This window comes from Salmo salar, chromosome ssa29 (assembly GCF_905237065.1).
Source record: "Salmo salar chromosome ssa29, Ssal_v3.1, whole genome shotgun sequence".
Taxonomy (NCBI): Eukaryota; Metazoa; Chordata; class Actinopteri; order Salmoniformes; family Salmonidae; genus Salmo; species Salmo salar.
Genome location: NC_059470.1, coordinates 15,931,942 through 15,959,743, shown reverse-complemented (window position 1 = coordinate 15,959,743; position 27,802 = coordinate 15,931,942). Strand labels below are relative to the sequence as shown.

The 27,802-nt window shown below is 41.5% G+C and overlaps 2 protein-coding genes across 4 annotated transcripts in view; both read left to right on the top strand.

Annotated features, from left to right (window-relative positions):
- The first annotated feature begins 92 nt into the window (after positions 1-92).
- Positions 93-14,693, top strand: LOC106590221 (hypoxanthine-guanine phosphoribosyltransferase). 3 transcript variants are annotated; one of them, XM_014180995.2, is made up of 11 exons: positions 94-364; positions 486-590; positions 1,421-2,358; positions 2,649-2,755; positions 3,316-3,499; positions 5,885-5,950; positions 9,145-9,162; positions 12,032-12,114; positions 12,612-12,658; positions 12,985-13,061; positions 14,223-14,693. In XM_014180995.2, exons 3-11 carry the CDS (start codon positions 2,308-2,310, stop codon positions 14,268-14,270), a joined length of 681 nt encoding a protein of 226 aa, XP_014036470.1. In that variant the 5' UTR covers positions 94-364; positions 486-590; positions 1,421-2,307; the 3' UTR covers positions 14,271-14,693. The 3 variants fall into 3 exon arrangements, with proteins under 3 accessions (XP_014036473.1, XP_014036470.1, XP_014036472.1); XM_014180998.2 differs by having other exon boundaries at positions 93-364; positions 486-2,358; positions 3,316-3,430; XM_014180997.2 differs by lacking the exons at positions 94-364; positions 486-590 and having other exon boundaries at positions 954-2,358.
- Positions 14,694-22,343: 7,650 nt separating this feature from the next.
- The window catches only part of arhgap21a (Rho GTPase activating protein 21a), a 106,602-nt gene continuing 101,143 nt past the window's right edge, over positions 22,344-27,802 (top strand). The window contains exons 1-2 of the mRNA XM_014180994.2: positions 22,344-22,775; positions 23,844-24,086. Of these exons, the coding sequence (XP_014036469.2) occupies positions 24,012-24,086 (75 nt within the window). The 5' untranslated portion in view covers positions 22,344-22,775; positions 23,844-24,011. The remainder of the gene's footprint in view (positions 22,776-23,843; positions 24,087-27,802) is intronic.

Below are 27,802 nucleotides of genomic sequence, written 5' to 3'. Positions count from 1 at the left end.
GACAAGTCAGTTAAGAACAAATTCATATTTTACAATGACGGCCTACCCTGACCAAAACCTCCCCTAACCTGGATGATGCTGGGCTAATTGTGCTCTGCCCTATGGGACTGCCAATCACAGTCAGTTGTGATACAGCTCAGGATTGAACCAGGGTCTGTAGTGACACCTGTAGCACTGAGATGCAGTGCCTTAGACCGCTGCGCCACTCGGGAGCCTTTTGAGAACATCATGGCAGTGCTAAGGAAGCCACAGCCTATCTACACCGACACTAAAACTGGAGACAAACAGCTCCTGGAAAATTGAGGACTGGTCAAAGTACATCACTACATATGAAAAGACTACTTTCGCTTTGTCTGTCAAGCAGGTAGTGAATTTTTTGTGCTAGTCAAAGAAAATACGCTTATTGCACCAAGACTGGACACTCAATCAATTTGAATTGAACTGAAGAGGCACCTAGCATAACTATTTGCCCATCCCCTCCCTAGGACTTTGGAAAGAACCCTGAGTACCTGCAGCAGCATGCTGATGAGGTGAGGAGGGCTCAGGACAAGTATGAGAGCTATGTCAATAATCATGTATCAGGAATTAAGGTAAGACCCGGATGCAGACACGTTGAATTGACAATGGTTTAATATTCCAACAGGGGCAGGTCAAGGCAGGCAGGGGTCAGTAAACCAGAGGTGGGGCAACGGTACCGGACGGCAGGCTCAGGGTAGGCAGAGGTCAACAATTCAGAGGTGGGGCAAGGTACAGGTCGGCAGGAAGGCTCAGGGACAGGCAGTGGTCATGCAGGCGGATCTGAGTTAGGATGTGCAAGGGTCAAAACCAGGAGGACGAGAAAAAGAGAGACTGGGAAAAGCAGGAGGTGAGAACAAAAACACTGGTTGACTTGACAAACAAGACGAACTGGCAACGGACAAACAGAGAACACAGGTATAAATACACAGGGGATAATGGGGTAGATGGGCGACACCTGGAGGGGGGGAGACAATCACAAGGACAGGTGAAACAGATCAGGGTGTGACAGCATGAGACAGGGCGCCATTATACAGCTCTCTGAGGATGAGCGAAAAAAAACATCACACAGGTAAACCACATAGGTCCTTAGAACCAAGCCAATAGAATCTGTCCTAGAATAGATCATAAAGATGTATTACATTAATATATGTGTTTTAGCTGATCAGTCATTTAGATAAGGTTCAATATTTGATCAATGTGTCAAATGATGAATAGGCTTAAAAATTCTGTTAAGCACCAGCATACATTCAAAGGGGTTTGAGAGCGACATTTCCCAGAAAGACATTCCCATTACGCTGACATACATGGGCTTATTGATAATTAATTGTTCTTGATCAAGAATGGAAAGCTCATCTTCCTTGCCTGTGTTATTGATGGGTCATTCTCTGTCCGGGGCTTGAAGAAGAACTGGGGGGAGCTGCACCATCAGTACCAGGGACTCTGTTGTCATGGACACCACCCCCAAGAAGTACTGCAAGGAGAGTCTGGAGCTGGAGATGAAGCAGCTGGAGAGGGACATTGACCTCATCGAGCGATACAAGGCCATCTACATCGCCAACAACAACTAACACACATGGGACCTCTTAAGTCTCAATGGCAAATGCCAGAATTGTAAACAGATATTCAGTGAGGAAAAAAAACATGCCCTGAGTGCTAGATATGAAATTGTCTGGCAAATTGTCATATCCCTCTCACTGTCCCTGTCTATGATTTCACATTGTTTTGGAAAAACTAAATTAACTCTGCACTATATTTAAATATATTTTTGAAAATCTGCTTACAACAGTTTCTAAATATTACTACATACTACGTTATGATGTAATCCTTGTAGGTCATTGTACAAGAGCCTTGAATGAGCCTATACTTATCTGGTCCTTTGCCAGTTTATTGAACCAAATTATTAACTTTTCCTTTTTAGCAAGCAGCCTACAGGAAAACTACTACATGAAATCCCATGCAGCTGATTATCCACCCCCGTGGATCTAATTGTGCCATTCGGTGGTTTATTCAGAAGGACTGGAAAACAACAACGACCTCTTTTTAGTCACACTAATGACTTTAGCATGACCACAGCATGCTTGACTTGTTGGCTAGTTTTGAGTTTCAGCCTAAAATTGCACAAATAATCTCTCTTTATAAAGTGGAAAAGTTGTTATAATACAGGGTGGGTTTACTTCGAGGAACACTTCACCGTTATCTTGCATGTGATTGTAGTAATTTTTTCGCTCCCCTTCATTCCTTGTCTGCTGACTGAATTTTTACTTCAACTCTCTTATCGCGGAAAACATCATGGCAGAATGCGTTCCATCCAGAGCGACGGGACTGGAAGGAGGAATTGTGGTAAAAAGCTTCAGACTTTGTTTTGTAGTGGTCTATTGTAATATACCAATATTTATCCTATCGTGATTTGTTTTCTTGAGTAACTTGATCTGAGTCCAGTCCATGATCTGAGGACAGTACTTGATCGACTGAAATCAGCTCCAGCTGATTTCAGTCGATCAAGTACTGTCCTCAGATCATGGACTTTTTAAATTGATAGGCTACTTACAGATATAGCCTATGGGAATATTTCATGAATAAATGTATCATAACTTTGCAAGTGTTTCATATCTTTGTTTATCATATCTTAGATTAAAGATGATTGGCCCGGATACAGTTTAGAGCTCTTCACTTATCCAGAGCATTACCGCGAAGATATAGAGAGTGTCTACATTCCACATGGGGTTATCATGGACAGGTAATATTTATTTTATAATCTGGAGGGAATTCATACAAACCTTTTCACCAACTTGCTGAGATGATCAGAAGCCAATCTACTATTCCACTTATGTTTTTGTAGTTACAATATGGAACATACGTTACTACATTACTGTGCTTAAAGGATGATCTTAAATAGGAATAGCACCCCCGTTTTTATCTTTATCACTTGACTTGACCCACTTTATTGGTCTTCTCCTGGTGCACTCATTGGCCTGGGTTCACAGTTCAGATTTTCTACCTCATGTGGAAAGGAATGCTGGTGCATGCCACATTTTTACCAACCAGGGAGGTTTGGAGGACTTCAAGAAGTCATTGAGTTGAGAACTGTGTAGTGAAAGTACCCAATAAACGATAACTGTGTGTGTGTGTGTGTGTGTGTGTGCGCGCGCATCATACACACTGCATGCCTTGGCAATTAGTGATAAAGCATCAACTCTGTGGTATCATGTGACCCCGAAATGTAATTACACACACACACACTGCTCTGTCTGTGTAATTGTGGTTTCCTGGGAAGGTCTAACATGATTTGTACTGTAGGACGGAGCGCCTGGCCCGACACATCATGGATGACATTGGGGATCATGACATGGTGGTGCTGTGTGTACTGAAGGGAGGGTACAAGTTCTGTTCCGACCTGGTGGAGTTCATTAAGGTACAATGCCGCAACTCCAACAAGCACCTGGAGACCAGAGTGGAGTTTATTAGGCTTAAGAGCTACCTGGTATGTAACCCGACCCTCACACAACAACAACAACAACAGTAGTCAATCATCGAGTGTAAATAATGTACAGTGAACAACAGCGCATCAAGTTCTTTTAAGAGTCTTTTGAAAGGCTCTATCATCACATCATTTATCAATCGCTTGTGATGAAGTTAAAGATAAACGTAGTGAATATGAGGTTCTCTAGTTTAATGTAGTTGAGGAGCACCTTGGTTGGTCCCACAATATCCTATTTATTTGTCCTTTGAAATCTTCAGCATGTATTGTTTATGCAGCTGGGCTTCCCTTCAGCAGAACAACTGGGAGGCCTGTTCAGATGCTGTATCCTCAATGTATAACATTCAAACCTCGAAATTGTCATGTTCTTTTAGCGCTGACTTCCGACCAGAACAGTTACGAAAATACTTATTCAACATAAGAGAGGAAAATAGAAATCGAAGCAACCTGTTGTTTCTGTTATTAATAATTGGTTCATGTTTGGAGATGGAAGAGTATATAGCTTGTCTGTGTATGTAGTCTGTCTGTGTATGTATGTCACTTCCTTTTATTTACGGATTTCATTGGATTAGGCAAAAATATGTAGGCCTCCCTCTGACTTTGTTGAGCTACACAATCAATTTGAGATACACTACATGACCAAAAGTATGTGGACACATGCTTGGAGTTGGTCCCCATTTTGCTGCTATAATAACCTACCCTATTCTGGGTAGGCTTTCCACTAGATGTTGGAACATTGCAGCAGGGACTTGCTTCCATTCAGCCACAAGAGCATTAGTGAGGTCGGGCACTGATGTTGGGCAATTAGGTCTGGCTCGCAGTCGGTGTTCCAATTCATCCCAACGGTGTTCGATGGGGTTGAGGTCAGTGCTCTGTGTAGGCCAGTTAAGTTTTTCCACACCGATCTCGACCAACAATTTCTGTATGGACCTCGCTTTGTGCATGGGGGCATTGTCATGCTGAAACAGGAAAGGGCCTTCCCCAAACTGTTGCCACGAAGTTGGAAGCACAGAATCGTCTAGAATGTCATTGTATTCTGTAGCGTTAAGATTTCCCTTCACTGTAACTAAGGGGCCTAGCCCGAAAAATGAAAACAGCCCCAGACCATTACTTTACACTTGGCACTATGCATTGGAGCAGGTAGCGTTCTCCTGGCATCCGCCAAACCCATATTCATCCATCAAACTGCCAGATGGTGAAGCATGATTCCTCACTGCAGAGAACACGTTTCCACTGCTCCAGAATCCAATGTTGGCGAGCTTTACACCACTCCAGCCGACGCTTGGCATTGCGCATGGTGATCTTAGGCTTGTGTGCGGATGCTCGGCCATTGAAACCCATTTCATGAAGCTCCCAACGAACAGTTCTTGTGCTGACGTTGCTTCCAGAGGCAGTTTGGAACTCGGTAGTGAGTGTTGCAATCAAGGACAGACGATTTTTATGCGCTACACGCTTCAGCACTCGTCGGTCTCATTCCGTGAGTTTATGTGGCCTACCACTTTGCGGCTGAGCCGTTGTTGCTCCTAGACGTTTCCACTTCACAATAACAGCACTTACAGTTGACCGGGACAGCTCGAGCTGGGCAGAAATTTGACGAACTGACTTGTTGGAAAGGTGGCATCCTATGACGGTGCCTTCAGTATGGGCCATTCTACTGTCAATGTTTGTCTATGGAGATTGCATGGCTGTGTGCTCGATTTTACATACCTGTCAGCAACGGGTGTGGCTGAAATAGCCGAATCCACAAATTTGAAGGGGTGTCCACATACCTTTTGTGTATATATAGTGTACTTTAGGATGGTTCGATATGAGCGTTAGGAAATTAGTTTAAGGAAATTAAACGTGAAATGAGAAATTATTGTAAATTATTACTTTTTCAGTCCCCTCATTGTTCGCTATACTCCTATGAAAGGCCATGCATTTATGTCACATCGATTTAAGGCAGCCCCCGCACATTTCTGATTGAGGGGTTGGGTTAAATGCACAAGACCAATTTCAGTTGAATGCATTCAGTTGTACAACTGACTTGACATCCCCTTTCCCTTTCACTTGGGATTTTGTATTTTGGCTAACTCAGCATCTGAAATATCTGACTCCAGCATGATTGTAGAATTGAGCTGACCTGAATGAGTGTCTGTATTAGCTCCATTGTTACTGCCCTTCATTCTGGCCTTTTTCCATTCCATCTAAAGCCTTACTGTCTAAATGATAGTGATTACGTAGACACTAGACAGTCACCGTCATGGAAAATTCACTGATCTGTGCAGCGTAGTCATCCTGGATGTCATGTTTGAGGACATCTCTGTGAGTTTATCTGTGTCTTGCCTCTGTCCAGGACAGAATGGTGACTATTCACACACTCAAGAAAGTTTTTTTCTTCTTCTCTAGAATGACCAATCAACAGAGGACCTGCACATAATAGGAAGTCAAGATCTATCTGTTCTACGAGGTAAGGTATGTACATGCCTAAATACATTTTAATAATTTTATATGGACATTTGTTCAAACCAGGTTTATTTCTGTAAATAATCTTTCCATTTTTATCCCTCTCTGGGAAATTAGATTCTATGCATTCAGATACACTTTGTTCTAAAGAATTTGAGCGTTAAGAAAGTTTTTGATATAAGGTCAAAACTAGCCACAAGGGGGAGCTCTCTGCTCTGCAGTTGAGCGTCGACGGGGCTCTTGGAAATGCATCAGTGTGCTCATTTGGGTGGTGAAGGAAGAATGAGAAAGACACATACACACTTTAAAGACATTCAGATCAGGTATACGATCTATAAGAAGATATAAGAAGATTGAGCTGAAGGATGAACTACCCTGGTATATTTCACATAGGTGTGGCCCTCTATGTCTAAGGAGTGGTCCCAACGAATCACCACAAGGCATAGTAGATCCATTTAATGAAAATACATCTTTTGACTCTATGGCGTGAGGCCAGGGCTAGGTCCTTCCATAAGAGACAGACAGTTTAAGACATTCCTGTGTAAAACTGTGTCTACTGAACTACATTTCTGGACTGGAGCAAAGAGAGTGAACCCAGTGACTGGGTGTCATCCTGCGTTCATTCGGAGCGTCATACATTTTTGGGTCTTCCCCGACAACCGTCCTCTTTGTGTACCCTTCATAAGAGTCACTTTGTCAGTGTGGTGCAGCCAACACCAGGTTGAGAATGAATCACTAATCTAGTCCTGCGGACAGTACAGGAATGGTTGCACCAGGAATATCCTCTTCCTGAGGAAATACTTGACGATGAAAAATAGGGTTTTGGTGGACCATCATCCACCCCACACTGTAGCCTACCCCATATAAAAGTCAATGAAAGATTTAATGGAGTTTAAGTCAAGGGTGCTCAAGAGGATGGCATGTGAGTGGTGTTGGAATTGACGCCCCCATCTAGATAGAGACAGTAACTATGTGCTGTAAGACTACATTCTATCTCAGTAGCAAGGTATATTTTAGGAGTCAGAAGAGGACAGCAGGCGATGTCATGAGAATTATATTTTTTTTACATACAACTGAATAGGCAAAAACCTTACCTAAGATTTGTTTTTGCTTAGGGTTAGGAGGTCAACAAGAATACCTGTCTGTCTAACCCAGCAAATTTACGCAAGTCAGGAACATTAATCTTCACTATGGGTAACTAGATGGCCGACATCAATCTTCACTAAATGGCTGCCATCTCAGTGTCATGTCGTCACCCCATGGCACAGCTGAGTGGTGCCAGTCATTGGGGCATGTGCCAGTCATAAGGGGTGCCAGTTATTAGGCACGTGGACTCTGGCCAACCGTCAACTAGCATTATTGGCAATGGCATACCATTTACAGCACTTGCTTTTCCTAATCCCAAATGTCATCATGGAAAGTCGAGGAGTGTTAAAGTTAAAATGCATAACACTGCTGCAAATATGTAAGTTGGGAGGTTGGCTGGATAGGTTCAAGAACAGATCTGTCAAATGACTTGATTTTGCAGGAATCTCTGCATGGGGTTGAGTTTCTATAGCCTACCTCCCTTCCCAGTCCATCATCAACAGAAGGGAGGCATGTACAGGATTTTATTTGGGATTTCAGCAATAGGACCGATAGCAGTATGAGGGCAAAAGCCTTTGGGAGTAGTGGAGGGGGTTAGAATGATGTAGCACATTGTCTGGTAGAATAATGCACCTGTTACCTCCAAGTGTTTGTGTTTCGTATCTTTAACATTCTTGAGGGGAAATGTAATCCATATCGAATAAGGTCATATAAAAATCACTAATGTGGTTGTTTGAGGCTGTTTTGTGCACATCTTTTCCATGTGGCAAAGCAGGTTAGTTCTGCTCAAGGTTTCCATGTTCTCTCTCTCTCTACTTCACTAAACAAAAATATGAATGCAACATGTAAAGTGTTGGTCCCATGTTTCATGAGCTAAAATAAAAGATCCCAGAAATGTTCCATACTCACAAAAAGCTTATTTCTCTCAAATGTTGTGCACGAAGTTGTTTACATCCCTGTTAGTGAGCATTTCTCCTTTGCCAAGATAATCCATCCATCTGACAAGTGTTGCATATCAAGAAGCTGATTAAACAGCATGAGCATTACACAGGTGCACCTTGGGCTAGGGAAAAGAAAAAGCCACTCTAAAATGTGCCGTTTTGTCACACAACACAATGCCACAGATGTCTCAAGTTTTGAGGGCGCGTGCAATTGGCATGCTGACTGCAGGAATGTCCAGCGGAGCTGTTGCCAGATAGTTTAATGTTCATTTCTTTACCATAAGCCGCTTCCAATGTAGTTTTAGAGAATTTGGCACTACAACCAACCAGTCTCACAACCGCAGACCATGTGTGTGGCGTCATGTGGGCGAGCGGTTTGCTGATGTCAACGTTGTGAACAGAGTGTCCCATGGTGGCGGTGGGGTTATGGTATGGGCAGCCATAAGCTACGGACAACAAACACAGTTGCATTTTATCGATAGAAAAAATACTGTGACGAGATCCTGAGGCCCATTATGAGGCCCATTTTTTTCAAGGTATCTGTGCCCAACAGATGCATATCTCTATTCCCAGTTGTAAAATCCAAAGATTAGGGCCTAATTAATTAATTTCAGTTGACTGATTTCCTCATCTGAACTTTAATTCAGTAAAATCGTTGAAATTGTTGCTGTTGCGTTTATATTTTTGTTCAGCATAGTTACGTATCCTTACTCCCTGTTCATAGTGTTACATAACACGGTTCAGGTGTAGTGTGTAGGCCCACAACATTGGCCTCCTGCCTGCATTCTCTCAGAGCACTCGCCTCAAACCATAGATACACTCCACCAGCCAGACAAAGAGCCTCATACACAGCCACGGGGGGAAAAGCTGTCATTTGAACCCCTGCACCAGAGAAAGTGTCCGACTGTAATTATCTTTACTGTCTAAGACATTTGGAAGTGCCTTTGGCACAATGTTAGGAACAACCGTACATTATGAGGGAGTATAATGACATGTCTGTGTGTCTCTAAGGGACTAAAATTAGATCCAAGATTGTCACTATAGCTACAGTCTAAGAAGTGAGAAGTCAAACTCCCAAGTATTTGCCCCTATGTTTGAATGGAAGTTGTTGTGATGTTGCAGTTCAGAGATATTAAAAATGTGTTTCTCTCTTCTTTTTTTTTACATGGCACAAAGAATGTCTTGATTGTAGAGGTAAGTGACTGCATCATCTCATGGTACAGTATTGCAAATGCCTTGAATTTGCCTTGATGCCTTGAATAAAGTTGATAAAAATTGTCATAGACTCCAGCCACCCAAGTCATAGACTGTTCACTCTGCTACTGCAAGGCAAGCAGTACCGATGCACCAAGTCTGGAACCAACAGGACCTTGAACAGCTTCCACCCACAAGCTATAAGACTGCTAAATAGTTAGTTAAACAGCTAACCAAATAGCTACCCAGACTATCTGCATCGGCCCTTCATGCACTAACTTTTTTGAATCATCACATCAGCTGCTGCTACTGTTTATTATATGTCACTTTATTCCTAGTTATATGTACATCCAGTGTCTACCTCAATTACCTCGTACCCCTGCACTTCGACTCGGTATTGGTACCACTTGTACATAGCCAAGTTATCGTTACTCATTGTGTATCTATTATTACGTGTTTGTCTTTTTAAAATGATTTCTCTCTGCATTGTTGGGAAGGGCCCTTAAGTAAGCATTTCACTGTTAGTCCACTCCTGTTGTTTACAAAGTGCAGTTCCGGGAAAAAGTATTTGCCAACTTACTGATTGTTCTCTATTTTTACATGATTTTGATACTGAATGTTATCAGATCTTCAACCAAAACCTAATATTAGATAAAGGGAACATGAGTTTACAAAACATTGATACTTATTTTATTTAATTAACAAAGTTATGCAACATCCAATTCCACTGTGTGAAAAAGTAATTGCTCCCTTACACTCAATAACTGGTTGTGCCACCTTTAGCTGCAATGACTGCATCCAAATACTTCCTGTAGTTGTTGATCAGCATCTCACATCGCTGTTGAGGAATTTTGGCCGACTCTTGCATACAGAACTGCTTTAACTCAGTGACATTTGTGGGTTTTCAAGCATGAACTGCTTGTTTCAAGTCCTTCCACAACATCTTAATTGGGATTAGGTCTGGACTTTGCCTAGGCCATTGCAAAATGTCAAATTGGTTGCTTTTTAACCATTTTCATGTAGAGTTGATTGTGTGTTTTGGATCATTGTCTGACCCAGCTGCACTTCAGCTCATTCTCCTGTGGAATCCTCTGATACAGAGCAGAATTCATGATTCCTTCTATTAAGGCAAGCCGTCTAGGTCCTGAGGCAGCAAACCATCAAACTACCACCACTATGTTGACCGTTGGTATGAGGTTCTTACTGTCGAACGCAGTGTTAGGTTTTAGCCAGATATAACAGGACCCGTCTCATCCAAAAAGTTGACTCAAGTTTTCCAAAGAAGCACCTGGAAGATCATCAAGACTCTTGGAAGAATGTTCTATGGACAGATGAGTCAAAAGTTTAACTTTTTAGATGACATGGGTCCCATTATGCCTTGCGAAAACCAAAAACTGCATTCCACAGTAACAAACTTTTACCAACAGTCAAGCATGGTGGTGGTAGTGTGATGGTTTGGGGATGCTTTGCTGCCTCAGGACCTAGACGACTTGCCTTAGAAGGAACCATGAATTCTGCTCCGTATCAGAGAATTCTACAGGAGAATGTCAGGCCATTTGTCTGTGAGCTGAAGCTGAAGCGCAGCTGGGTCATGCAGCAACACAATGATCCAAAACACACAATCAACTCTACATGAAAATGGTTAAAAAGCAACAAATTTGAAGTTTTGGAATGGCCTAGTCAAAGTTCAGACCTAATCCCAATTGAGATGTTGTGACAAGACTTGAAACAAGCAGTTCATGCTTGAAAACCCACAAATGTTGCTGAGTTAAAGCAGTTCTGCATGCAAGAGTCAGCCAAAACTCCTCCACAGCGACATGAGAGACTGATCAACTACAGGAAGCATTCGGTTGGTGTCATTGCAGCTGAAGGTGGCACAACACGTTATTGAGTGTAAGGGGGCAATTACTTTTTCACACAGGTGCATTAGGTGTGGCATATCTTTATGAAATAAATTAAATAAGTAAATCATTGTTGTGTTATTTGTTCACTCAGGTTCACTTGATCTAATATTAGGTTTTGGTTGAAGATCTGCTAACATTCAGTATCAAAAATATGCAAAAGTTGAGAAAATGAGATAGGGGGAAAATACTTTTTCACAGCATTGTATGTGATGAATACAATTAGATTAGATTTGATCTATATTCAGGCTTATTGTACAGTAGGCCTATAAATATGCCATCTTCCCTCCTGCTTATAAATAAATCTGAAATTTAAATATGAAAATATTGCATTTCTTCACTTATTCTCATTCACTATTTTGATAATCAGGTCTTAAATTATGCAATAACAGCCAAATGGCAAGGGATTGATAAATTGCATAGATTACATCATAACATATAACATGCCTATCATTGCATACAGGCAATAATTGCTTTAAATTAATAGTTTTCCTCCTACCCTTCAACCTCCTGGTGCACATAGGCCAGACCTCTCTTTTTTGTATTTTTTTCCCCCCTTTGAGATGTTTCAGATGTGAAAGTTTCCAGACTGATGTCATCCATGCATAAACACTAGGCCTTCACCACATGATGGCTGTTTATCCCCACTCTAGAGGAATAACAGCATCTAAGATTCAATCAATATTCTAGATGGGCTGTGTGACACACATACACAATTGCATGAATTTTGTCACATTGCGTTCTGTACTTCTATATAATTAGTGTAGTTCTTAATCTCAGATCTCAAGGAACAATTTCAAAGCAAAGCAAAACATTGTCATTGATATCTGTAGAAAATCTATATGGATTAATTTATGGTATAGCATACTGCATGTTATTGGTTGATTTGCTATTGCGATCCATTCTCTTCTGAGAGCAGTCCACATTCATGGCCCTCCCTCTATCCCTCTTTTTTCCCCTGCCTCTAGGCTATAGTCGACACAGGAAAGACAATGAAGGCCCTTCTGAAGCATGTGGAGGCCTTTGAACCCAAGATGGTAAAGGTCGCCGGGTGAGTCAGTCTGTCACAGCTCTCCATGTCCACGGGGGGCTGTCACAGGAACAAGATGTCACTCTTCCGTAGTTACAGCAGGGACTATAGATATGCGTGCCTCCAGTCACCATACTTCAACTTGAATTTGTCTTCTGTTTTATGTAAAGTTTGCAATTGTGTTTCATTGCTTGAATACAACTCTGTTAGTATTGCATTTTTTTTTCATAAATCAATCCATATGTATTGCACAATATTGTTTTGATTTAGAATGGTATAGGTACTGTACTGTTTGCCCTTAGTTTCCCCCTTTGAAGCTTCCGTAATCAGTATTGTTCCTGTCTGAATGATAACAATAGCTACCCTATCGCCATCTTCACTATAATCTAGTCATGAACTGCTTATGTAGTATCACTGTACATTTTTTTCATCTGAGTTCAAATCTCTTCTGCATGATTCATTGCAAATTATTGTGGATATTAGCTTTGTTAATGGTTGTACTGTCACGTCTGTTTCAGTCTGCTGGTGAAAAGGGTCTCTAATGTGGTTGGAAGCCTTCCAGACTGTAAGTGCATCTCTGTTTAATGCCATCCGGGATGTCACTCATCCTTCATTCATCCGTCAGAACCAGATTTATACTGTACATGTCATGTTACTCATATATCAGTCTAAAGCCCAGGTGGTTTTGAATGAGGTAGCATTTTAAATGTTTAATGTTTAATTAATTTCAAGGTTCTTTGTTTGAGTTTGGTGTTTGATTGTGAGACTTTTCAAGAATAATCTCTGTTATACAGACCTGATATAACCCCTGGCACTGAAGTTTGAATTTATGGTTTATTCAAGCCTTCTCTACATATATCTAATTTTCTGTGTCTGTATTTATCTCAACAGATGTGGGGTTTGAAATTCCCAACCGTTTTGTTGTGGGCTATGCTTTGGACTACAACGAGTATTTTCGTGACCTGAATGTAAGGCTTTACTTTTATTTCTGAACTACACATGACCTTTTAGTTTAAAGAGCTGTTTGAAAGGGATGAAAGAGCCGGGAGCTGAGAGTAAACATAGTCAAAGAGACACTTCTCTCCCTGAAATCTAAACTCACCCAGGTATCCTCTGTGTGTGTGTGTCTCTGTGTGTGTGTGTGTCTCTGTGTGTGTGTGTGTCTCTGTGTGTGTGTGTGTGTGTGTGTGTGTGTGTGTGTGTGTGTGTGTGTGTGTTTGTGCGTGCGTGTGTGTGTTTGTGTGCGGGTGCTTGTTGGGGCGCATGGGCCTTTGAGAGTGTGTGCGTTCGAGAGTGTGTGCGTTCGGGGGTGTGTGTGTGCACTGTATGTTTTGGAATACCTGTATGTTTTCCTGGCCTCTTGCGCTGTGCCTCATGCCAACACTCCTATGTTAAATTGAGTTACAGCATTCTTATTTTAAATGTACTGCCCTGACCTCTATTATGAATACCTGTATCAAGGAGATACTCAGATTTGTCTGAAACACAGCACCCCAGACACACAACCACCCCTTTGGCGTGTTTGTGTGTGTGTGTGTGTGTGTGTGTGTGTGTGTGTGTGTGTGTGTGTGTGTGTGTGTGTGTGTGGTATTCATTACAGAAATTGGAAGGAAGGTGAAGAAAGGAATGTTAGGGTTAGGATCTGCTTATGTGGCAGAGGGAGTCATCTTAATTCCCCACTTAACGACTATTAGTATTACCGGTTAGCACATGCTACATATCAGTACAGTCATATGATTGTTATCAAGGAAGTGTTCATTTATCAGTTTGAGATTGACTTTGGATGACCTTTGAACTTTTAATCTTTAAATGATGTAAAATTCAGTGCACTAGCATAATGGAGAGGTGAGATGATTCCTGTCATATGGGGAAAGTCTGACCTTGCATTCCCAAATTCACATCCCTCCACAATCTCTAATCAGCTCAAAACATTTATCTTCTGAGGGCTCGTCATCACCATGGTCTTTCAACACTCCAGCAGATAAAACACAACAGATGACTAATTTATGTTCTGTAAACATGGGGGATTAAAACATGTTTCAGTGACGGTCTATAAACAATCAAAGTGTTGCTCGCTTGATTTAACATCTGACTGAGGGGAACAACACTCTTTCTCTTCCTCCCTCCAGCATATCTGTGTCATAAGTGAGATTGGAAAGGTGAAGTACAAGATTTGAAGAGAAGTCAACACATACATGGGTTGTTCAGAGATGCAGTGTTTTCAACTTGTGGCAGCAAGTGCCTTCCCTTCTCATATCTTCTTTCATGCTCTGTTGAGGATTATTGTTGGTTTATTCATTTCGTAAGAAGAGACACACCTTGCATGTGCTTCATGCAAAAAAAATATGAGATCTGTGTTATTCATGTTACGTACAACCTTGATTGCCAAATTTTAAGACAGTCAAACTGAATGTTTTTTTTGTTTGTTTGTTTTTTTTACATATGCTGTTGTTTTTGTAAACATCATATTACATTGTTGACATAATATGCTTTTACATAATATGCATTTATAACTTTATATGTAAAATACTAATGTTGTCCCCAATGATCTAATATGTGCCAAGCACAAAAAAATAAACTATGCAATTTTGAATCACAAATTATTTGTGCCTGTGTCCGTGAAGAGAAAGTGTCTGGGTTGTCAGTGGCCGAGTGCTTTCGATTGAAAGAGAAGAGGTTTAAAGAAGGAGTTGAATGTTGACCTAAAAAGGGAGCACCTGAAATGTATTTTATGTCTTTTCTACCCAGCTGTTGATCCAAAACAACACTGCCTGTTTAGTTTCAGTGTCATTTCAGCTAACTCCGTTTATTATCTGGCATAAGTTGACTTTCTCTCGCTTTGTCTTTCTGTCTTTTATCTTAGTAAATCATTATATGTTATGATCAAATTTGGAATCAAACATGAAACCATCCTGGAAAGCCACAAAACATGGTTTGCATTAGCTCGAAGTTAGCTCAACCAGTCTCAATGACTATAGTCAACAACGACTATCCAAACATGTATGTTGCTATACAGTATATACAATGAAACAGGAAAATAATGATCCATTGGGTAGATTTTAGTGCAAACCAGACCTCCTGGTTTTCTCTCTAATGTGTGGGTGGGTGTTTGTGTGTGTTGTGTAGAGGGGTCAAGTAATAGGAACAAAGTGTTTCTGCCCAGAGAGCAAAGAGAGTGAAAAGAACATCACAAAGGAACTGTATGTCCAGATAAGTACTCACCAAGCACTTCCATCTAACGAATAGCTATGCAGTGGACCTATTTATTTTCCACAATGATTTTACTTTAACTTCCAGCAAATGTAGCTGAACTCAAACAATTTGAACCAATAACTAGCATGGCTTTCAGGATCTTTTAAACAGTGTTGCAGTGCGGTGTTGTCAGATTTATATGGATAATGAATGTACTAAGAAACCCTAATAGCTTATGACAAAAACCTCTATGCACGTATTCTATCCAAACATCAACTCCAAACCATCAAAAAATAATCACAGACAAATTCAAATAAATCTAAAATTCCTTTCAGGGTTTCACCCATTTCACCCACTGACAGATCTGAAAGTGTCGTTAAACTCAAATCATCTGTCGTCGGCACTAATCATAACGAACACAACGGTCGGTTGGAGCTTGGAGACAGACAGCTGGATGATGGTGTGGTGTGGTGGAGACTAGAGAGCCAAATGGTTCTCTTTGCTACTCCAAGCCTGTGTTCCATGAGTCAGTGTGGGCGTCAGCTGGGCACTTGGATGAAAATGCCAGGACTCTCTCTCGCCATCTGTCACCAGTTAGTTCTCCTCCTGTTCTGAGCCATTTAGTTATTTATTAGTCCACTCCCTTAGTTGTATGTTTGGCTATTCGGTTCATACAATTATTATTTCCTTTAAACTTAGGTTGTTATTTTGTTTTACAATAATGTGGTTGTGACCTGTCTTACACTGTTGCATTGTGGGAAAATCTATCAGGCCTAACTTTGGAAGGTTGTTTACAGTAATAAGGCTGTTCCTCATGTCTGTAGGCTTTTCTGTTGGATGCTTTTAATCTCCCAACTAATGAATAGAGTACAAGATGTTCAAAGGAAATCTGTGCTCCACTCGTGGAGTACGTTTACTAGCCTCCCCATATTCTCCTGGGATGTGTATTTGTCTCTGTGTGACTAAAAGTCAATTGTGCATGTCACTGGACTACACTTCCCAACATGCTTCACTTCACACAGCGTGCACTTGGGGAGAGTTGTCATGTGGCCATGCACACTTGCCTCTTAATCACTTGAAAAACTAAACAGACATTACATAAACATATGCACGACCCACACATACAAATACACACATCTAAGAAAAACATTGGCTTAATCTAGAATGAATTCCAGGCACTCAGCTGCTCTGTCATTACCACAGCATGAGGGGCCAACTGAAAGAATGAGAGACCATACAGGCTGTTGGTGACCTCTCCGTTCACTGACCGTCACGTTACTTCTCTCAGGTATTTCAGGAGTCATTGACTTCACACTTTAACCCCGTCCCCTTCGATCTCTTTTGTAATCCTCCATTTGCAGACCACTGTAGTTTGTGGTAAGATCGTTGACATACAGTTCAACTACTGAGTTCTGTGAGCATTGTGAATGCTGTAGGCCTATACTTTCAAACACACTCTGCCCCAAAAAAGGTGTGACATCTGACAATGTGGTATCTGCTGGGAAAGTTTCTAGCACTTGACTTCCCCATAATAAGGTTATCCTGGGTAAAACATAATGGATCACCTGCAGTCAATGGCCCTCTCCCGGATGGGTGACCTGAATAATAATCCTGCAAACAGAGAAGTGAGATAGAAAGATGGAAGTGGAGAAGACTGATAAGAGTCCAGGTGGCAGGTTGTGTGGTGGTGAGATTGGCTTACACACTCAGAAGACCCACCTATACATCCACATCCCTCATTCAGCTTTTTTCCCACTATACATCTGTGAAACACAGGCTTTGAGTGGGTCCTGAAATACAAACTGAACTCCAGCCTGATAAACACTGCTCTTTCACTAAGAGCATCAGTTATCCCAATTATCTTAGGTTGGGATTAGTAGGAGGCCACCCTTCCACTGAACTACAGGGCATTTTGTCTCGCCTGTGTATGTGTCATACAGAAGGATCAATGGCTACCATTGTGCTGTGAATCTATGTCCCTTATCGAACATCAGCACTTGGGGACGTCGGTTAACTTACCCCCTGCGCTAAATGTCCCCCACGCCACCCTGGGAACCTGCAAGGCATTGTCTGTCACCTTGGAGCGGGATCCGGTGAGAGGGAGAGGGGACAAAGAGGCGGCCAGGGTTCTTATGCTGGGGCTTTGTAGTGCTCCGCTGAGGGAACAGAGGACAGGGCCGTGCAGTGAAAGTAGGCTACAGGTAGACTGGGACAGCACAAAGAAAGCAAAATGGGAATTGGGTCCTGTGAATGGCCACGCATGTATGCGCTTGACATATGAAGCCTCTGAGTCGGCGTTTAAACAGAGCGACATGGATTTCATTTCAGATTACCTAGACAACAGATTGAACGTGTTTACTCCCTAGCTTATTGTTTCTTTGTTCTACCTTTTGAGAGGTGTCAAAGTCAAGTTTAGCCTAGGGTAGCAGGTAGCCTAGCATTTAAGAGTGTCGAGTAAGTAACTGAAAGGTTGCTGGTTTGAATCCCTGAGCTGACTAGGTGAAAAATCTGTTGATTCAGCAAGGCACTTAACCCTAATTGCTCCGATAAGTCGCTCTGGAAAAGAGTGTCTGCTAAATGACTAGAATGTTAAATGACTAAACAATGTTACACTATGACAGACAGATAAACACTGTATATGTTCTTTGATAGACACACACACTGTGGTTGTACTTTGTCTACTGTATATCGTGCTCCAAGTAGAGGTAGCCAGGGGGCTTCATTGATTGGTTCTTGTTGGGATTCATTCAATTGTGCAACTCCCAAGTGGTCACAGACGTCATTTCAATGTCTAGTTTTTATTTACGTTTGATCTATTTGTCAACTAATGTTAATTGAAAGGGTAAAATCCATTGAATTCTTTGGATTTAGGGTATAAGTTAGGTTAAAAAAATCCTGAAATTCCTTGATGTTGATGACTTGAGGCAAATCCAATCAGTTTTCCACATTGATTCAACATCATCATATTGGATTGTTTTGTTGAAAGGACGTGGAAACAAGGTTGATTCAACCAGTTTGTGCCCAGTGGGTCAGTTCCAACTCTACTTGTTCAACATCGGCTCTTCCAATGCTTGTAGCAGTGTTGCTGTCACCTACCTAAAGCCTTTTACTTTTTCATTGATGAACGAACTCAATAAAACAGTATTTAGCCACCACACATAATGCAGTGTGTGGGATAAGGCAGAATTGTAAGCTTCATGGGCTAATACTGTTTTTATTGGCTGTCTAAACGCAAGAGATATTCATTTCAAGATTATATGTACAGTGAGGGAAAAAAGTATTTGGTCCCCTGCTGATTTTGTACGTTTGCCCACTGACAAAGAAATGATCAGTCTATAATTTTAATGGTAGGTTTATTTGAACAGTGAGAGACAGAATAACAACAAAAGAATCCAGAAAAACGCATGTCAAAAATGTTATAAATTGATTTGCATTTTAATGAGGGAAATAAGTATTTGACCCCCTCTGCAAAACATGACTTAGTACTCGGTGGCAAAACCCTTGTTGGCAATCACAGAGGTCAGATGTTTTTTGTAGTTGGCCACCAGGTTTGCACACATCTCAGGAGGGATTTTGTCCCACTCCTCTTTGTAGATCTTCTCCAAGTCATTAAGGTTTCGAGGCTGACGTTTGGCAACTCGAACCTTCAGCTCCCTCCACAGATTTTCTATGGGATTAAGGTCTGGAGACTGGCTAGGCCACTCCAGGACCTTAATGTGCTTCTTCTTGAGCCACTCCTTTGTTGCCTTGGCCGTGTTTTTTGGGTCATTGTCATGCTGGAATACCCATCCACGACCCATTTTCAAGGCCCTGGCTGAGGGAAGGAGGTTCTCACCCAAGATTTGACGGTACATGGCCCTGTCCATCGTCCCTTTGATGCGGTGAAGTTGTCCTGTCCCCTTAGCAGAAAAACACCCCCAAAGGATAATGTTTCCACCTCCATGTTTGACGGTGGGGATGGTGTTCTTGGGGTCATAGGCAGCATTTCTCCTCCTCCAAACACGGTGAGTTGAGTTGATGCCAAAGAGCTCCATTTTGGTCTCATCTGACCACAACACTTTCACCCAGTTCTCCTCTGAATCATTCAGATGTTCATTGGCAAACTTCAGATGGGCATGTATATGTGCTTTCTTGAGCAGGGGGACCTTGCAGGCGCTGCAGGATTTCAGTCCTTCACGGCATAGTGTGTTACCAATTGTTTTCTTGGTGACTATGGTTCCAGCTGCCTTGAGATCATTGACAAGATCCTCTCGTGTAGTTCTGGGCTGATTCCTCAACGTTCTCATGATCATTGCAACTCCACGAGGTGAGATCTTGCATGGAGCCCCAGGCCGAGGGAGATTGACAGTTCTTTTGTGTTTCTTCCATTTGTGAATAATCGTACCAACTATTGTCACCTTCTCACCAAGCTGCTTGGCGATGGTCTTCTGGCCAATTCCAGCCTTGTGTAGGTCTACAATCTTGTCCCTGACATCCTTGGAGAGCTCTTTGGTCTTGGCCATGGTGGAGAGTTTGGAATCTGATTGATTGATTGCTTCTGTGGACCGGTGTCTTATACAGGTAACAAGCTGAGATTAGGAGCACTCCCTTTAAGAGTGTGCTCCTAATCTCAGCTCGTTACCTGTATAAAAGACACCTGGGAGCCAGAAATCATTCTGATTGAGAGGGGGTCAAGTACTTATATCCCTCATTAAAATGCAAATCAATTTATAACATTTTTGACATGCGTTTTTCTGGATTTTTTTGTTGTTATTCTGTCTCTCACTGTTCAAATAAACCTACCATTAAAATTATAGACTGATCATTTCTTTGTCAGTGGGCAAACGTACAAAATCAGCAAGGGATCAAATACTTTTTTCCCTCACTGTATCATATGTATTAGGATCCCGAGTGGCGCAGCGATCTAAGGCACTGCATTTCTGTGCTAGAGGCGTCATTACAGACACCCTGATTTGAATCCAGGCTATATCACAACCGGCCGTGATTGGGGGTCCCATAGGGCGGTGCACAATTGGCCCAGTGTTGTCCGGGTTTGGCCGGTGTAGAATGTCATTGTAAATAAGAATTTGTTCTTAACTGACTTGCCTAGTTAAATAAAGGTTAAATCAAATCAAATCAAAAATGTACCTCCTCATATCCCTCTTCTTTGGGTAGAAACTAGGGTTATATACAAGCCCTACTTCAGCACCTGATTCTGTTTCAACCTATAACAGGGTAATAGGAAGCCATGAAGCTATGCTAACTGAGGTAATGCTAAGTGTTCTTTGGAAGTGTGCCCTAGAAAACATCACTGTTTGCTTTTACTTTGTGAGAGGGTACATTCAGCGCTTCAGTTTTATTTCTGCATTGTAACTCAACATTTTATATCAGTCAAATGTCATTCCATTTAACAAATTGAGAAATTGTATGCCATTTGTTGTTTGTGAGGGAAAAACACCAGTGTTTCTTCAGTAGTCATAGCAATTGCTCAGTCTACAAAATGTTGCTCTAAATCAACTTGGCTGCAGTAATTAAAGCTGCTACAGTATGCCCACAGTATAACTCTGTGATACTATTTCACACTGCTAAACCTATCATGAATGTCCCATACATATTGTGTATTAATAAACAGCATACAAACTAATATGTTTTTGCTACCATAGTATGCAAACCCCTCAAAAATAAAGCTCAAGCCTGCACTGTCTGGTTGAGGGTCCAGCGGCTTTTTAAACAATGGATTCTCTCTGAAGCTAGGGAGCCCTCAACACATAATGGGTCAAAAGAGTCCCCCTATTGTCCCACTTCTATTGTTCTGTTGGAGTGGACTGCAAACAGAACATTGTCCCCCTTTGTCTTTGTCTGGATCAGCTGTGGAGCCTTTTTCATGCATTATGGAGTCCCATGTGTCTGCCATGCCCTACATGTCACAATAATACAGTTAGGGATCCAGCCAGTGAATGGTAAGTGCCATATTACAACTAAAGAACACGTTGGAACCATTCAAGAACTGAAGGAGGGGGAAATGTGTGAATGTGGCCCCTACTCATGATCCTACGTACATGACTTCTGTTGAAAAACATCTAGCACTGCATTTTTTGGTATCTCACATCCTACTGGAATATTTAGAATAGCTGAGTATAGAAAACAATTTATGGATCTTGCTCAAAGAGCTAATATGATCTATGACATGCCAAGGAAAATACGCTGAGATGTGGAAATAGGCCTATACAAAAATGTTCTGATAGCTTAACATAATATGAACATGGAAGGAGGTTCTCTAGATAATATGTATTGTATTGTTTTTTACAGACTATGCAGGAAGCTATTTGTCAAAGAGCCAGAGGAGAACAGGAATTCCAGCTCAGCTATGCCCATCACACCAAGGCCCTCCATTCAGCTGACACTCTTTTCTGACAAGAGTTGACTGTGCTCTGCTCTGCACTTTGACTCATTATGGATAGTAGGTTACAATACACTGTACCAGACCCGAATGAAAGTGCAGAATACAAAGTTTTGGCATCCTCCAGGTTAGTTCAATTAGGTTTTGTGAAGCTGGCAAGACATAGCGTCACGTACTCACTCTCTCTCTCTCTCTCTCTCTCTCTCTCTCTCTCTCTCTCTCTCTCTCTCTCTCTCTCTCTCTCTCTCTCTCTCTCTCTCTCTCTCTCTCACACACACACACACACACACACACACACACACACACACACACACACACACACACACACACACACACACACACACACACACACACACACACACCACCGTTTTTAGCGGGCTTCCACAGATCACCAAATTACCTTTAGATTGTTCAATTAGGCCTATATGTCAAAGCCCTTGCATCAATGATCCTGTAAAAAGCCACTTGATTGACATGTGTATTAAAAAAAATCGCCCTGATCAAACGTTTAGTGATGTGTCACTGAAGTGACCACTAATATTCCTGGACATTTTATGTAAGAACCTGTCCAGTTGGCTGGGTTTAAAAACACGATTTTAAACGTTGAGTGTGATTGGATAATAGACCCGAGAATGAGCAGAGGGGCGGTGTTTCTAGAAAATCGGAGATTCGCCCATCCTGCAACCTAGTCTGTTGCGCGCTGCCAACAGGGACCAAAAAGGAATACGACGAAATACTTTTTGTTTCAATTCTGTTGTAAAATGTGGATGAAGAACGCTCTAGGATTTTATGAATTTTAATGAATAACAGCGCCGTGAAATTTCTCGCGTGGTCAAAATAGTAAATCTATTGTAATGGGCGTTTACCTTGTTTTTTTTAGCCTGATTTTCCTAACAGGTAGCTAGCACTAGCTATCCAGTGGTAACTACTCAAACGAAAATAGCCCGCTTGTTGTGGTCTTTGGTAATGGTAGTCAGCGAAAACACACTTGCGTTTGACACATTGCCTATTGCCTTTGAATTACTTTTATGAACAACAGTCATTTCTCTTCTTCTAAAGCGAGGACAATGTATAATTTTGTGCTACGGAGTTTTTCATGAATTTGTAACAGGTAGGTTGCTCATGCAGATGTACAGTCCTACCGACAGCTTCAGTTGCTGTTTGTTTGATACAAACTTGTGTGGTGATACAATGTTGTTTTCGTAAACACACTCGCCGACAGCGTTTCAATTTAGAACTGGACCGAATTATGTGGCTATTTTGCGACAACTATAAACCATAGTTCCATTGAACGTTCTCTGTGGTAGTTCGTTGTGTGGCTTTGGGCGCATGATGGCTGATATTTACTCGTGCTTTCATTGGCAACCTATCCAGAAAACTCGTGCGTCAATCTTAGGCTACTGTGTGTATGCAATCCAGTCGTGTCTCTAAACAGAATAGTATTTTGATTAATATACATTTTATTATGTATTATGCATATCTACACCTGACCATTTGGCATTGGACATCGGTCAAGCATTGCAACAAAGTAATAAAATAAAAAAATATCCTAAGCGACTTGGTCGTTATACCACATGCATATCAAAAGCCATGCAACCCAGCTGTCGACTGTCGTCAGTATCTCGATTTAGGTCAAACAAGTGGATAACACAATCATGCGACAATGACAACAACGCACTTCATTGCATCTGATGGCAACTGAGATCGGACCATGCAGGAATATGATAATCACAGTTCATTGTTTACAAGCAATAGTAGTGTAATACAGTACAAGTAGCCATCTCCTGCCGAAGTGCTCTCAACAAAATTGAATCCTGGACTGATGCGCAACTGAATGTGGAATACAAAAGCAATTACATTTGTTTAGAGATGGCCTATATTGAATATGTTATTATGTTGGTCTTTCGTTGCATAATAGCCTGCTTCCATAAACGAAATTGTATGAACTAAAGTTTACAATGTGACAGTATATTTGAAGCCCCATGGGTATTCCACCAGTGTGTAAACATTTATGTGAATGTAGCCTAATAAACTATTTTATTATTTACTGAGACCAAGAAGCACAAGACCCAGTCATTCAAATGGCCTACTGGGGAGGTGCTTGTTGCTCTCGGATAGGGTGCATGTATTCATTTCATCTCATCATCTTTTAACTTTCTACTGTGTTTATTCCATGTAGAGTTTTACAATCAACGAAAATGAAGAGGGAGGACTGTGGTGTGGATTAGAACCCTTCCTGCTTCCACTGTGGCTGGACGGAGTAGCCTATCACTTGGTTTTGGATCTCTTCCCCCTTTCTCAATGTGGGCTCCAAAGGACTTTTGCCTTGGTGGTTTGAAATGAAATAATGGCGACACGTTGGACTGATTCACGGCAAGACGATGAAGAGAATAAACACAGAGACGTGTCTCGAAGTTGTGAGGTAAGACTTTTCCCACATTTTAGGTGTGGTAAGGCTGAGAATGTGACAGTCCCCGTAAGCTTGCGGTGCAATCTCACATCGGACAAGCGCTTGTTTCTAATTGTGACAGTGGCGCGTCTTGCCCACCGACCAGAAGACAATGGCTTTTTGACGAGGTCATTTGTCCAGACTCCCGATTGCCGCCCGACAGTTAGTAAAATGGTGTGGATATGTGTGTAATATTGAGGTTGTTAAATTTGCACAAATCCTAGGAATGCATTTTAATCACCAATGTAGTCTAGAGATAACAGCTGTCTATCACTGGGGTGTCATTCAAACAAGCCTTTTGATTAGAGTTCCTGAACCAATTCAAGGGAGATACTCTACTCTACTCTACTCTTAATGGCGTAATTTCAGTATGATCCTTTTTATCAACACTGGCACTGTGTTGCAGTTGGTTCACGCTCACTAGTGATTGACAGTTATGCCGGAAACAAGCACAATGCACACCACCTGTTGGAACAGCAACACATTTGAGACTATAGCATTTACCTCAGACCCACTGACTAAAATAGGTCAGACTTGTAATGCTTTCATTGTTTTGTAACCCACAAAATTGTATTGTGATGCATGGAGGACTTGATGCCACGCTTGTTGTTAGCGATGTACAGGTAACTGCCAAAATAAAGCAAACACCACCATAAAGTGTATTTTTTAATAGGGTGTTTGGCAACCACGAGCCAGAACCGCTTCAATGCACCTTGGCATAGATTCTACAAGTATCTGGAACTCATTCTTCCACAAGAAATTCCATTGGTGTTTTGTTGTTGATGGTGGTGGAAAACACTGTCTCAGGCACTGCTCCAGAATCTCCCATAAGTGTTCAATTTGGTTGAGATCTGGCGACTAAGACGGCAATGGCATATGGTTTACATAATTTTCATTCTCATCAAACCATTCAGTGACCACTCTTGCCCTGTGTGGATGGGGGCATTGTCATACTATGGGGGCATAGCCATGGTAGGCAAAGTAATGTCCTGCCTATCATTTTTATACATGAGCGTGATGGGATTGCTTAATTAACTCAGGAACCACACCTGTGTGGAAGGGCCTGCTTTCAAAATACTTTGTATGCCTCATTTACTCAAGTGTTTCCATTATTTTGGCAGTTACCTGTACATCAATAGGCCTATGTCTGGAATACAAGGTGGTGTGTGTGTGTGTGTGTTGGCTCATGTTATTGGCTCTGTTATTTCAGGCCAATAGGTACACTTGATGCTGACCGTCACCAACACTTGCTGAATGCTATTAAAAAGACACTACGCGACGCTGTTGTGTGATAATGATCCTCACTTTCATAAACCCATGACCTTTTGCGCTGCTGTGAATCCCGGTGCAAAGTTTCTATGAACAAACTCCCGCTGAGTGATTTTAAGTGTTACAGAGCAATGCAACGGCATTCACATCTGCCGGCGTGTGAGGTGACAGAGTTCGCTGCTCTTTTTTTATAACCACTTTCCGAGTGCTTACGGCGTCCAAATATAATTTCCATTTGCTGATCTAATCTTACTGTCCATTTTCTGGCCAGCCCTATACCAAGCTCAGATAAATGCCACATTCTAGAACACATCTCTAACCTCATCCCAAGCCCCCACACACAGTGGCATCCACAGTTACATCATCGTCATCAGAGGCTGGCTGCATGTCATAACAGTATAGCAGTAGCATGTTTTGGATTAACCCGTCATGCGACATGGCAAAACCACTACTGCGTAATCCTCTTACCCAGTGCAGGAGTGTGTACTGTATGGATGTCAAATCTTTGGGAGCAAGGGGTAGATGGCAGGGGAGTGTTGGAAGGGAGGGGCACCATGGAAAGGGGGAGTGAGGTGTGCAGGTGTGATCGTTGGCAGTCGGAAGTTGTCTGAGGTAAGTTATTCTGAAGTCCCAAGTTCGAAGCGGTGCAGATATCGAAGCTCGACGCAGACAGTAAAGCCCTATAATACATTAGGAAGCAAGCATGGAGGGGGAATAACACCTAAAAAAACTACAGCATACTTGGTTCCGTATTCTGGAAGGCTATGACTTTTATAGCCAGGCATGGAACTGTGAAGTAGCCTTGTGGTTTGGTTTTACTCCCAGCAGTTGTTCCAGTCTAGTACCTCTCAAGCCACCTAAAGATTTCCTCTTCACCAAGTTAAACTATAACCACAGTTTCACAGCAGGTGATTCTGAATCCTTCAGCAGACACATAATTATGCATCTATCATGTTTTATTACAATGTCCCCTCTTATTTCTCTTTACCCCTCTTTCTCGGTACTTACTACTGCAAGCAAACATACTCACAGTCCCACTTCTTCCCTATTTTGTCGCTGTTTCACTTGTCTGTGCCTTACTTTAACGCTGTGCTGCTGGGTGACTCTATGGTAATGGAATTATGCTGAGACTCAAATTTTTCACTTTAAAATGTATGCCAAACAAAAACCATGGATTTTTAAGTTTAATAAACCATACAACTATGCAAGATTGCTACTTTGAACAGTTTACACAGTAAAAAAAACAAATTTACTGGAAAACTGCAAATGCAAAGTTTGCTAACATAATTGCGGTAAAACCTCCCACAATTTTATTATGTTACCAAACTTTGTATCTGCACAGTTCTTCCTGTAAATGTGTTTTTGTAAAATGTGCAGTGGAAATTGTTAAAAGTAGTCATTGTGCATAGTTATATTGTTTGTTAAACATTGAAATACATCGTTTTTGTTTGGTATACATTTTGAAAGGGAAAACATTTGAGTCTCCGTGTCATTCCATTACCATGGAATTGCCTGTCTCAAACTTTGTTTTTGGATGATAAATGTCCACAATTGCAGCTGAGGGCTCTTAAAGACAGTGGTGGTCAAGTACCCAATTGTCATACTTGAGTAAAAGTATAGATATCCTAATAGAAAGTTACTCAAGTAAACGTGAAAGTCACCCAGTAAAATAGTAATTGAGTAAAAGTATTTGGTTTTAAATATACTTAAGTATATTTTAGCAGTTGCATGTACTTTTGATACTTATGTATCAAAAGTAGAAGTAAAATTATAAATCATTTCAAATTCATTATGTTAAGCAAAGCAGACGGCACCATTTTCTTGTTTTTAAAATGTACGGATAGGCAGGGGCACGCTCAAACACTCAGACATTATTTACAAAAGATGCATTTCTGTTTAGTGAGTCAGCCAGACTGTAGGGATGACCATGTGTTCTCTTGATAATTTCACAGTTTCCCTGTCCTGCTACGCATTCAAAATGTAACGAGTACTTTGGGTTTCTCAGGAAAATGTATAGAGTAAAAAGTACAATATTTTCTTTAGGAATGTAGTGAAGTAAAAGTTATGAATACCCAATAAAAACTACTTAAGTAGTACTTTAAAGTATTTTTCCTTAAGTACTTTACACCACTGTTTTAAAGACCCCAAAGATGACAATGCAGGACTGCTCTGCACAAAGGCCTATGTCCCAGTCCACTATTTGAAAAATGACAGCGGTCAAAGGGGAGGTCCTCCAGAGGTTGATGTAGGATCCTGAAGAACAAATGCCCCTCTTATTTCACAATTTCTCCTTTCAAACATGGAGGTAGATGGAAATGCAAAGATGTAGCCACGTGTCAGCGCTGTGCTCTTTACGCCTGAAGCCCCCTTTTGTGAGCAATAATCAGCACCTGCGGCCTGGCATGTGGGAACTGGGCAGG